The 13180-nt window shown below is 43.8% G+C and overlaps 1 protein-coding gene across 1 annotated transcript in view; it reads right to left on the reverse strand.

The window, feature by feature from the left end:
• The window catches only part of LGALS8 (galectin 8), a 346545-nt gene that overhangs the window by 190054 nt on the left and 143311 nt on the right, over positions 1-13180 (reverse strand). The window contains exon 3 of the mRNA XM_085611427.1: positions 8424-8512. Coding sequence (XP_085467553.1) covers positions 8424-8512 — 89 coding nt within the window. The remainder of the gene's footprint in view (positions 1-8423; positions 8513-13180) is intronic.

Genomic DNA, 13180 nt, shown 5'->3' on the forward strand with positions numbered 1-13180 from the left:
ACCCTCAAAGCACCTGGAAATCATGGCTTCCTGATAATTATTCAAAACCGAACTAAAATGTTCCCCCTTGAAATTAGTTTTCTGATAAAATAGGTTATTATGAAGACAAGTATTATTAAATAAACACTTTATTAGCATAAACATACGCATTCCTGCCACAAGAGCTTATAGTCTGTAACTGTGATATCAACTGTCAGTTCAACGCAAGAACAGTAGGAACATTCCAAGGGGGTGACAGGAGCAGGGGTGGCGTGGGAAAGGAAATGGACACAATGCAGAGGGTGAGAGGAGGGCAAAAAGGAAAGAGCAGATTACAACACTTCTCCCTTCCACAACTACAAAAGGAAATATGGTGAGGAGGGAGACTCAGGATAGCAGGGTTGATACAATATATGAATGTAAGCAGGGTAAATTTAGGAAACATTAGATGTTCTGATGCAAGATAAAATTATCAACAAATATCATATATTTTATTTTTTTAACTCTTTATTTAGTATTTATTCAACAAGATACATTAATGCAACACACTTGTCCATATACGGAATAATCTTAATATCATCATTATTCTTGACTTCTTACACTTGAGGCTGTTACATAGTCATAGTAACCCATCCCCACGATGGGCCCCCAGAGCGTCGGTCAATTATTATAAAGCCCAATCCAACCGGTTAGGCCCACTCGGCGATTCCATTCAGTATGCGGAATACCTCCGGCCACGTCCAACTGTGCAAGTCTTCTAAGGCCATTATTGGTCGAGTTCATCCCCTCTTCATATCCCCCTCCTCTGCACCCCCCCCTCGGGGGAACCACGCCCCGTCCACCCCCAGGAGTGTCGGTGGGTAACAAACAGTCATCCCCAGGGAAGACTCCATCCCAGGAGTATCGTTACAAGAATGGGCAGATAGCATGTAATTCCATCCTTGAAAGGTGCCCGCGAGGCACACCCCCCCGGCGAAACCAGACAGTAGGGGGGCTACCCCTCAGTGACAGCAGATGTCAGGGGGGCGGGATGTGGGCGGGAGCAGCTCCGAGTATAGAAGGACATTTTCCTGGCAAGTGAGCAAATCCCGCAGCCATTCCTTGAGTTTGGGGCTTCTCCCCCTTCCCCACCGACACGCTATGCGACGCTTGGCAAGCAATAATGCGCTAGTAACAAAGCGGCGATCTGGCTTAGGTATGTCTCGGGTGTACCCCAGTAGTGCCTGTAAAGGAGAGGGCTGTAGTGGAGACCCCAGCATTTCCCCCAGGGCCGTGTATACCTGGCTCCAATATTCATCTATGCTCGGGCAGGTCCAGGCCAGGTGTAGGAAATCCGACCGAGGAGAGCGGCACCTGTCACAGAGATCATTATCGCGAAGATTAAACCTGTACATCTGCGCCGGAGTGCAGTAGAGGCGGTGTAGGAACTTATAATGGATAACGCGAAACCTACTACTAGAGGAGATCATTTCAGTTTGTAGACAACAAAACTCCCACTGGTCATCCGTAAGGGCAATGCCAATCTCAGCCTCCCAACAGGCCTGGGACCTCAACACTTCCCCCCCGATACGGTTATATAGGCGTCGATAAAGAGATGAGACCATGTGCGATGGGGAAGGGGAGTCAATCACATAATGGAATGGTTCCAGAACAGTAGGCTCATCCGGATATGCCGGCAATATTTTCTGTAGCCCACTGCGGAGCCGGATAAAAGCGAAAACCTCCAGGGGGGTGGGGACAGTGTTCCCGTAGAGGAGCGGGAGGTCGCGAAATCTACCCTCATGGAATAAGTCACCCCAGCTCGTGATCCCCATTTTTAGTTTTATTTGCTGGAACAGCCCTTCTCCTAAGAGTGGGAGGGTCGGGTGATACACCAGGGGCATCAGTGGGGAATAGAGGGGCGTCGTACCCATGTGGCCAGCAAGAACACTCGAGGCACGTGCCGTGGCATGAACGGGGTTGTGGTCTGCGCAAGACGAAGGCACTTCAGCAAGGACCGCTCCCTCAAGCGGGATCGGGTCCGCCAGCCAGTGTTCAACCGCATTCTGTGGCATGAAAGGGGAAGGCCGGTACCAATAGTACGCATAGTGTGCCTGCGCACAGTTATAGTAAAGTTCGAAGTCAGGAATATCGAACCCGCCTTGTATGTACGGGCGAGAAAGTACACTCCATTTAAGCCGCGGCCTTTTTCCTCCCCACACCAAACGGATGAGTTCTGATCGTAATGTCCTAAATAAATAGCCACCCGGGTGAAACGGTATATTGAGGAAGAGGTAGAGCAGCTTGGGGAGTATAATCATCTTTATAAGTGACATCCGACCGGCCATGGTCAGCGGTAAGGTCAGCCACCTGATCACATTCGAGCGTATAGTTTCAAGGGCCCTGCCATAGTTCATGCGCATCACCTCCTGCCTGTCCCTGGAAACCCACACGCCTAGGTACTTCACATCGGTCTCGCGCCACTCCAGTGGAAAGTCGAGCGAGACTCTGTCAAAACCACCCGTAAGAGGGAAGATAGCGGATTTGCCCCAATTTATGTGTATGCCAGAGTACAGCGCAAATCTCACTAATTCCCTAAGTATGGGGTTTAAATTATCCCGGGGATGTTTGATGTATAGTGTAAGATCATCCGCGTACAGTGACAATAAAATTTGCCGCCGCTGGCATCTCAGGGATGCCACAAGGTTATTCTGCCTAAGGCGGGACGCCAACGGTTCTATCACCAAGGCGAAGAGGAGTGGCGACAGTGGGCACCCCTGTCTGGTACCTCTGGTGACGAGAAATGGATCAGAGACACGGCCGTTAATGAGGACTCTTTCCATAGGGCGGCGGTACAGGATGTGAATCCATCTGGAGAAGGCCAACGGCATGCCCATGTTTTTTAGAATCAAATGGAGGTAGTCCCACTCGACCGAGTCAAATGCCTTGGTGGCATCTAGAAACACCGCCACCAGGGCGAGAGAGGGGTCAGCGTTTTCCAGGATCGAGAAAGGCGTCCGTAAGTTGTGGGAGGTAGATCTGCCGGGGATAAACCCCGCCTGGTCTGGCAGAATCAAGCCTCCGATCAAGAGATTAACATGGTTCGCTAAGACTTTGGCTAGGATCTTCACATCGCAATTAATGAGAGAAAGGGGCCTGTAGGAGTCACAGCAGTCCGGGGGCTTTCCAGGCTTGAGAAGAGAGACTATTAGGGTCTCAGCCATGCTGGGCGGCAGGGACCCAGTCTCATTTGCCTCCTCAAACACTTCTTGTAAAACTGCCGCTAATGGGTCAATGAAGGTTTTGTAGTATTCGGTAGGGAAGCCATCCAGGCCCGGCGCCTTGCCCGATGCCGTTTGCATTATGGCGTCTTTGATTTCGGCTAGCCCTATGGGAGCCGCAAGGAATTCTCGCTGGGCGTCGGAGAGCCATCCGAGAGTGATGTCTGACAGGTACTCAGACATCTCTAATGGCGACTCACGTTTGGATGTGTACAGGGCGGAATAATGAGATACGAAGGTGGAGAGTATAGAGTGCGTGTCGCGCTGCAAGGTGCCGTCAGGGGCCTTGACTCCCAGTATGTGGTTGGCGCAGCGCGGGGGCGGACCACTCCCGCCAGAAATCTGCCGGGTCGTTCACCCTCCCCATACGCTCGCACAGCAAAATGCTTACCGCGAAAATGGACTTCTCTCTCAGCAGTGGCTTTGAACTCGGTAAATTTGGTGCGGTAGTCGAGTTGCGCCCTGGGGTCATCCAAGAAATTAGGGGCAGTCTCTAACACGTGCAACTCGCGTTCCAAGGAGGTCAGCGTGGTGCGAAGAGAGCGCAGGACCCCCGAACCCTTGGAAATGCACACTCCTCGCATGGTGGACTTAAAGGCCTCCCACACCGTCGCCACGCAGTCCACTGATCCCTATTCCGATCTAGAAATTCTGTGATCTCTTGGGACATTTCGGCCTTAAAAAGTTAATCTAGGAGGATATTAGGCTGCATGCGACAGGGAAGTGGAGCGCCGACCAGTCCAGTCCTAGCCAGAGTGATCAACACAGGTGCATTGTCCGAATAGGTACGAGATAAGTGTGCGCATAGCAGAGAGGACCCCAAACCTCTGGAAAGTTAAATTTAATCTAACCTAGCCCAGGTAGAGTGCGGCGCCCACCAGTGTGTGCCTTCCTGCACGTCCGGGTGAATGTGGCGCCAGGCGTCGAGCAACGAATAACAAATATCATAATCTTTGTGCCAGAAAGGAGCTCTGCGTGAACGAGAGCAGGAAGGTTCCCCATTAGTCATAAGGTCTCTATGAGAAGTCTCAGGAATTGCACAATAGTTCCTCATGCGGGATGAGTCTGGAAGATGACTATTATTATTGTGGCTAGCATTGTCATGTGAAATTTTATCCATGCTCCAGGTCCTACCATTATCTAGTGTGACCACATTCTTTTTTACCTCAACTATTCTCATGGGTTTCAGAACTTGCTGTCACAGGGACGACGGGCAACTGGAAGTTTTACTACTACACTATCCCCAACTTTCCAATCAGGAACTTTCACTGCATGTTTCAAATCATATCTTTTAGAATACTCTTTTTGATATTGTTTAACATGACCCTCCATCTCCTCTCTGTTTACCCATCTGGGTTCTCCTCCTCCCAACCAGTTAGGGATCATTTTGGTTCCTGGTAACCTACTCTTGAGTGCTAGAAATGGAGAAATATTCGTCACAGAATTTGGTGTGGTATGATAGGACCAGAGCATGTTTTTAAGTGCTTTATCTACAGGTTTACCAGAGACTTGGGCCATTTGAATGCATTCTTTTATCATACAATTTACATGTTATACAAGACCATTGGCCCTTGGACAGTACAAAGCAGTTTTAAAATGGCAAATAGACAATTTCTTTAAAAAATCGTGCATTTCATCTGAAGTAAATTGAACTCCGTTGTCTGTTATGATGGTACTGGGAACTCCTTCAGTCATAAAGGTATCAGAAAGGAATTCAATCAAAGATAACGTGTTGATTTTAGTACATACTTTTGTCGTTATCCAATGCAAATGGTAATCTACCAATACTAACATGAATTTGCCTTCCCACATAGAGTTTTTAAGAGGACCAATAATATCTAAGCCAAGTTTATCCCATGGTTTTAAAGGTACGTTTACAGGAGACATGGGGACAGCTCTTGTAACCTTGGTTTTGTCACTCAATGCGCAGATCATGCACTCTTTTACCTTGTTCTGTACAATTCTATCCATACCTGGGAACCAGTACGATGCTCTGACTTTACACTTGGTTAGGTTCCTGCCCAAGTGGCCTTCATGGGCTAGATCTGCAATTCTATCCCAAAGATCTTTAGGTGGTACCAGTTTATCTTTCCTCATAACTCTCTCATTTACAATGCTTTATTCATGGCGAATTCCCCCAAAATCCTTCAAATCGTCTTCTACGCACTCTTGTTTCAAAGGCCAAGCATGAACAATTTTTTCCTTAACCTTGTTGCGGGACTCATCTGTGCTCATGCTCACTTCCCATTCTTCTTGAGAAATACCTGGAATCTCTACTAGCATGACTTGTTCTACTATGCTGTCCGCTTCTGTTCCCTCTCCACTACACGGTAATCTAGATAAGCAGTCAGCTACTACATTCCTAGTGCCGGGAACATAATCAACTCTGAAATTGTATCCTTCTAAGCCCATGAACCATCTGCTTATGCGAGGAGTGGTATTTCCTCTGCCTTTAATTTAAAACATGTATATAAGTGGTTTGTGGTCTGTGCGTACAGTGAAGGGTAAACCCCACAGATAAAAGTTAAAGTGGATAATAGCCCATGCCATAGCTAGTGCCTCTCGCTCCACAGTGGAGTAGTTGCGCTCAGCATCTTTTAATGCTCTCGAGGCAAATGCCATAATTCTTTCTTCACCATCTATAGTTTGACTGAGGGTCCCCTCAATGCCTTTGCTACTGGCATCCGTTGCTAGTAAAGTTTTGCGTCTAGGGTCAAAATTGACCAAGAATGGTGCATTCACAATAGCTTTCTTGGTGAATTCAAAAGACTCTTGACAATCTGGACTCCAGACAAAGTGTTCCTCTTTTTTTAGTAACTCTCTTAAAGGAGCCGTGATGTCAGCAAACATTTTTACAAACTTCGTCATGTATTCGACTAACCCAAGGAAGGACTTAACTTCCTCTTTGTTAGTAGGCACTGGCGCTTCTCTCACTGCCTTCACAAGATCTATTTTAGGCTTAACTCCACTCTTCGAAATGGTGTGTCCCAAATAGTCAACAGAGTCTACGTCAATTTTGCACTTTTCTCTCTTTATGGTCAGACCAGCTTCACTGAGAGCCTGCAAAACTTGTTTTAAAACTTTGTTGTGTTGTTCACTTGTTTCTCCATAAATTAGAATGGAATGTTGTCTTGAAAACAGAGTACATTCTTAATTTCTTTCAAAATCTGATGCATCACTCTTTGGAAAACTGCTGCCGCAAGTTCAAACGGTATCCTGCAGTACCTAAACTCTCCAAAGGGCGTAATGAATGAGGTCAGAGACTTTGAATCTTGATGAAGTTCAATCTGGTGGTACACTTGGGAGAGATCAACTACATTGAAATGTTTGGCTTCCCCAATCATGCTGATCATTTGATTTATTCTAGGGAGAGGAAATCTTGTCAACCCAGATATTTGCATTAAGGTCTCTTAGGTCAACACAGACGTGTAAACCCATTCCACCAGGTTTTTGGGTGTCGACTATGGGAGCTAACCATAATGAGCTCTCGTTTGGCACAATGATTTTTTGACTTACTAATTTGTCAAGTTCTTTCTTAAGGGGTTCATGCATCAAAAGAGGGATAGGCCGGACTTTCTGTACCACTGGCACTGCGTTTTCTTTGAGTTTAATTCCGTGTTGGAAGTTCTTCAGATGGCCAATTTCCTCACAAAAAACTTTAGGAAATTCATCAACAATGTTGGTGCAACCATCACTTCTATCTACTATTAAAACTTGATCTGGGCTGTTAGGTTCAAGTTTCATCCCTAATTCTCTTTGGTGAGCCCAACCTTACAAACTAGATCCTTTTTTTGCTAAATACACTTTTCCGACTGTACTACGATCTTTAAAGGAAATTTTCACATTTAACTTTCCCACTAATTGAATGGGATCTTTGTTATAACCACCAGGTTTAATGTCTGCTTGCTGAATTGCATATCCTTTTCCATTACATTTTTCTTTAAACATATCATAATCGATCAGGGTATACGGGGAACATGAGTCAGCAAAAACCCTCACATCCACACCATCTTCTCAGTAAATTGTTATATGATTAAGGATGTTCTTTCTTTTGACTGGGTATTTAGGCGCTCACATACCATGTGAGACAACTACGTGCTTTAGGCAAGGGAAGGCCATTTTGACTATGTATTTCACATTCAGCATGTAAACATCGAAAAAGCAACTCCACATGCAGTCATTGTCCAAACGTAAAACATGTATTTGCCAACCAGTCTGCAAGGGTACTTAAAATGGGAACCAGTTACCCAACTGATAAAAAACCCTTTAGCCCAAACAGCATTATCTGGTGCCCATAATTAGACAACATCTTTGGAGCAAATGGTAATACAATGCAGCCATATACAGAATGTTTCATCTCACAAAATAAAATATGTATGGAAGTTGAAGAACACTTACACTTGTCAATGACCTCCCAATGCCCAAAAGTAACAACAAAACATAAAAATAATAAGAAAACACCAACAAAACATACCCAAACAGGCAACAAGCACAGCAACATACCAACATTTTGTCCAAACAAATAGATCGACAAAGCAGAAGCTAAGCACTTGAAATCCAATTATAGAGAATTACAATAAAAACAAAACTTAATTGTGCAGATCAAATGCTAACCTCTTGCTCACCCTGCACAATCTTAATGCTGTGTGTGCGCTTTCAGAAGGATTACACATTTCTGACCATTACTACATGACAAACTCTCCTAAATATTAAGAAGCCCAATACCAGTGGGACAGAATGGCGTGAGGCATTTACTGCATTCGATAAATACAATTGCCGTAAGATGCGAGTTTTTTATCCGGTGTGGTGGATATCTCCTATTCCAAGTATTCCCAAGAGAAATGAGGAATTACATATGGTGTACCTAAATTACCATCTAAATTAGCATGTCTCAAAATATAAAATGCATTTTTTCCTTGCTGACTTGCTAACATTTTTCAGGGAAGTGCATTGTTTGTGCAGAACATATATTTTGAATTCCTGTGCAAACAAGGGAGGATTTCCACATTTTACTAGCAGTTGATTAAACAAGGATTACTTTTTAGTTACAAAACGGGGTACAAAGCTTGTTCTGGTGCACAAGATGACTACTCTACTATGATTTCAAAAACTCTTGTGTAATACTGCAAATTCCTATAATATGATGGAAAATTGGTCTTTGAACGCTGTGCATTGAGAACATACCTGTCAGCATTATCAGGAACAGTCCCATGGATAGCAACCATGTGTCCAGCTTGAAGGCCCCCAGGAATTGACATAGCAAATGGAACCCCCTAGGGAAGGTAAGAGCAATTTGAGATGGAAATTCTGATTTTTCACACAATCAATCATTTGTTTTAACAAAACCTCTATATGAAACAAAAAATTACTACAATATTCAGTACAAATCAGAAGCTTTCACAAAACACAGACCATTAACATTAACTTACAGTGGCTCCAAAATATGAATATTTTGATGAATTTGCGAAAGAAATTCTGTTTATGCAGACGGGAAAGTTCTGATGGTTAAAAAGCAAGGACTCAACAAACACCAATTGCCTGGCAAAGTTGTGTTGCATTAGCAAACTGATGCAGACTAGAAAGATGTAGGAGAGAAGTTACCGAACCTCGCACTCCCTAAGCTGAACTTTTAAGATGGTGAAGAGAGACGGAATACAAAGTGTCATGATAGTGATTCAAAAGTGATATGCCTATTTATTACTGTAATATTAATGCTCATGCCATGTAGAATATACCACTCACAGACCATTCATTGCAGAAAAACCATCTACATTTAATTACTTTTTCTACATTCCCTAAGGTCCTACAAAAACAAATGTTTGTGTTAAGTGACTTAGGGCCATATGTAGGTAAATTACATTTACTGATTCTTAAATACCGAATTTTACCGATTCGGTATTTATGAATCGGTAAATGTAATGTAGGGAAAAAAATACCGATTCGGTAAGTGTCGGTATTTTAGAATCGGTATTTACCGATTCGGTAATGGTAACCTGTATCTCATTGATTCCTATGGGCCAGGAGGCCCATAGGAATCAATGGGAAGCCAGTAACCATTACCGAATCGGTAAATACCGAATCGGTAATGGGGGGAGTTCAATCAAGGGTGGCAGGGTGTCACATTGACACCCTGTTGCACCCCTGATTCCTGCATGTGTGCACATGTGGCACACATACATGCCCTGAGGGCATGTGTGTCTGCCACATTGCACACATCTAAGGGCCAAAACATGCATTAACTGAGTCATTCGTCATTTACCACCAACTTTCAGTTGGTGGTAAATAACGAATCCCCACACCCACCCCCTACATCTCATTTCTGTATTCGGTATTTACCGAATCGGTAAAATTACCGAATCGGTAATTTTACCGATTCGGTAAATTACCGAATACAGAAATGATCCCCCTATATATCAAAAGCCTAAATACCGGTCGGTAACAGTATATTTACCGAAAATCGGCCGTTACCGACCGGTATTGGGCTACCTACATGAGGCCCAAAATCCTTACAAAATCAGTGCATTGTTTGCTGTGAGGGAGCAAGAGACTCCTTGTAGAGAAGGGTGTTTGGGGGGGGAACACTTTGAGAACGATAAACTAGTTACAATAGAAGGCATTGCATGGAAACGTATGGAACATAAGAGTACTGCCAGGTAAGGAGCTTTATGTCTGCAAAAGTCCAAAATTTCCACTTATTCGGAAACATATTTTAAAGTCAGTTTACCAAGTTATTGTTTCAAATGGTATTGTTGAAGTAGTTCTAATGAGCCCAGCCCACTTCAGAGTGCCTGCATAGTGGCTACCGCAAGCTATGTAATACCTTGACTAACCCCACATACGTTAACTATGTATTCCTAGTGTGGGCATCTAACTTCCTCTGTTACATGAGCTTCAGGCAAATTTGGGTTGGGCGGGCAGTTCTAAAGAACGTTGTAGGCCTCGCGCAGTAATCCCAAACTCCACGATTCATTTGTATGTGCAGATTTGTTGTTCACAGTCCTGATAAAGGTCAATACAGACAGATATTGAGATGGAGATTAGGACCCTCGGCCACTTATTAAAGTGTACTGGCTAGCATGGCATTGTAGGAGCCTCCCAAAGCAATCCTTAGCTGACTCTCAGGTGCCCAGCTTTTATGAAAGTGTCATCAAATTCCAGCTCTGTGATGCTTGTCTTATGAAAGTGGATATCTTGCAGACCATTCACTGAAAAATCCAAGATGGTAAATGCCTCTCTTGGTGGATAGGACCTCTGCTATCCTGGGAAAACCCACCTTTGATCCCAGAGCAACCCAAATTCCCTTCCACTATAGATACATCCTGATTCCTATAAAAGAAGAAGAGAAGAAGGGCTCTCCCAAAGAGTGTACACACACTGTGACCTAACACAATATCAGGCTGTGCCCCTGCTAGGAGAAAATGTACTAGGTGTGCAGTGAAATACCTAATCCGATACCAGCAGAGATCTACTTAACAGACTACAGCAGATGTCAAACTTCAGAGGCCCAAAAAAGTGAAAAAACTGGGGAAACATGTTGTGAAGATGTAACTACTTACAAATAAACACTGTAAACCATTCGCTGTGGGTTAATGCTCCACCCAAAATAATTTTTACCATCCACACTTCGAGTTCAAATAGGGCCCTGCAGATCAGATCTCTAACTTCCACTGTAGCCGGGCTAAGATGAGCGCCTGTTGGCAGAACCATTTCTGGCCTCATGTGTGATGAAAAAACTGCAATGACAACATCTTCATTCATTATTATGAACGGTTTGTTACAAACCTGCAATCTGCTCAATTTAGTTTGAATTATTCTTTTGACTTTAACAAGCTTGTGTGAAAAGCCAATAACTTGTTTAACTCTTATTTCTTGGTGGAGAAAAATAGGACAAGCAGCCCCCTCTCATGCCCCAACCTCCTCCACCCATGGATGCTGGAAGCATACAGAAAGGCATATCAAAGCGTATTGGTTTAGCGGTGACCCCAAAACCTGCAATGAAGTGTTTTTCTTGGGGGGGGGGGGGATGCCTTGCCTGGTCTTTTCTGTAACTCCATCTTCATCTCTATAGTAGAGACAGTATCTTTCTTTCCACCACTGCTGACTGACTCATGCCTACACAAATTAGTCTGCAGCAACTACCTTCTATTGAACAGAGTTGTCCTAACAATTTCTCTAGTTTGTCCTCAGGTCTCTGCAGAAGAGATTTTATTTCTAATTGGGGGCATCCAGGGTTCTTCAATGTCACCCACTCTGGAAATATCCTAAACGGGATTCCTTATGTGGTATGCCAAACACGGACACACATTAATAATACTTCGTATAGGAACTTCGAGAAGGCAGTGATGACCCAGTCTTGACCAAATCCACAATGAAGTCTAATAATTGGATAGGCTGTAACAAGTGCTGGTTAGCAGCACATGTCAGCAACATATGACACTGTTAACCATGACATTCTCTTTTTGCAACATTCCCATATGGGTATAAACTGTGGGGTTGAGAAATCCACAAGGCTCCCTTCTTTCCGGCCTGCTCCAATAACTAGTTTGTGGACTGCTACTGTACAAATGGCCGCAGGCACAGGACATAGCCAGCATATTTCCTTGTTGGATGCGCTGCCTTTGCCAATATATATTTAGATTGATTGGCTCCAGGTGAGCACAAAAGATTCAAGCTATTCTTGGCAGATCAATTGTGTACTCTCCTCAATTAACATACAGCTAATAATTCAGGCCAAGGACAAGCACACCAGATGATACGCCTCAGAAATCGCTCGCTATTAGTGATACGTGGATTGAGCATCCACTCGTATTCATTAAGAAGCTAACAATCTTGTCCTCATCCGAATAAGTGTGCATTGTTTTCTTTTCCCCCCTTTCGCAGTATTCAGTTCAGCACCAAGACGTTTAAACAAAAGCACAGAAAAAAAGGTCAGGGCAACAATAGCCGCACCAGTCGTTATTGCGCGTCGTGGCTACGATGTTGTGATTAAAGCGAGGTGCAATGGAACTAGGACGTGACCTTCATACGTCCCCAAAAGGGTGGTATACAACCTCCCCACACAAATGTAAGCAAGAATGGTCCTGTGCTCAAATGAGCAAATAAGTAATTAGTAAAAGGCAGTTAATGTCCATAGTCCATCATAAAGAAGTGAAGTTATATCTTTCCAAATGAAAAACGTTAGTCGGCATTTTTGCTGTAGAAAACGGTTCCTTTTGTTCTTTTATCCCATAGAAAATTCTTTAAAATCACAGCAGGCAATTGACAAGACAGCCGACGCGTGTCGTCCCTCTTGGCACTTCTTCAGGGCTCGAAAAGTGTCTTGAACCAGACGCCACAACTAAACTCTGGGAGATACATATCCCACTTACTTATTTCACTACTATTTCGCTCGCTCACATAAGGACTAACCACATAAAATACGGTATATGTCTTTTACTCATCAAGCCCTGAAGAAGTCCCAAGAGGGACGAAACGCGTCGGCTGTCTTGTCAATTGCGTGCTGTGATTTTAAAGAATTTTCTATGGAATAAAAGAATAAAAGGGACCGTTTTCTACAGCAATAACGGCGACTAACGTTTTTCATTTGGGAAGATTTAACTTCACTTCTTTATGATGGATTATGGACATTAACTGCCTTTTACTAATTACTTATTTACTCATTTGAGTGCAGGGCCATTCTTGCTTAAACCAAGACGTTTTAACTAGCATACAAATGCTCTATGAAAATGGAATACCATTCCATACAATACTAACGACTGAGAAGGTTCAACTTTTACCCTTCTGTCGGTATAGCTTGCAACAGCTAACACTAAAACTAGCCAGATCTAAAAAGGGAATATTGACCAATTAATTTTTGATTATGCATATTCTATGGCACAACCAGCAGTCAAGAATTGGTTTCATGGTGAACATTATGACTAGCTCTAAGTACAATTATATGT

The sequence above is a fragment of the Triturus cristatus genome, chromosome 6, assembly GCF_964204655.1.
Source record: "Triturus cristatus chromosome 6, aTriCri1.1, whole genome shotgun sequence".
Lineage (NCBI taxonomy): Eukaryota > Metazoa > Chordata > Amphibia > Caudata > Salamandridae > Triturus > Triturus cristatus.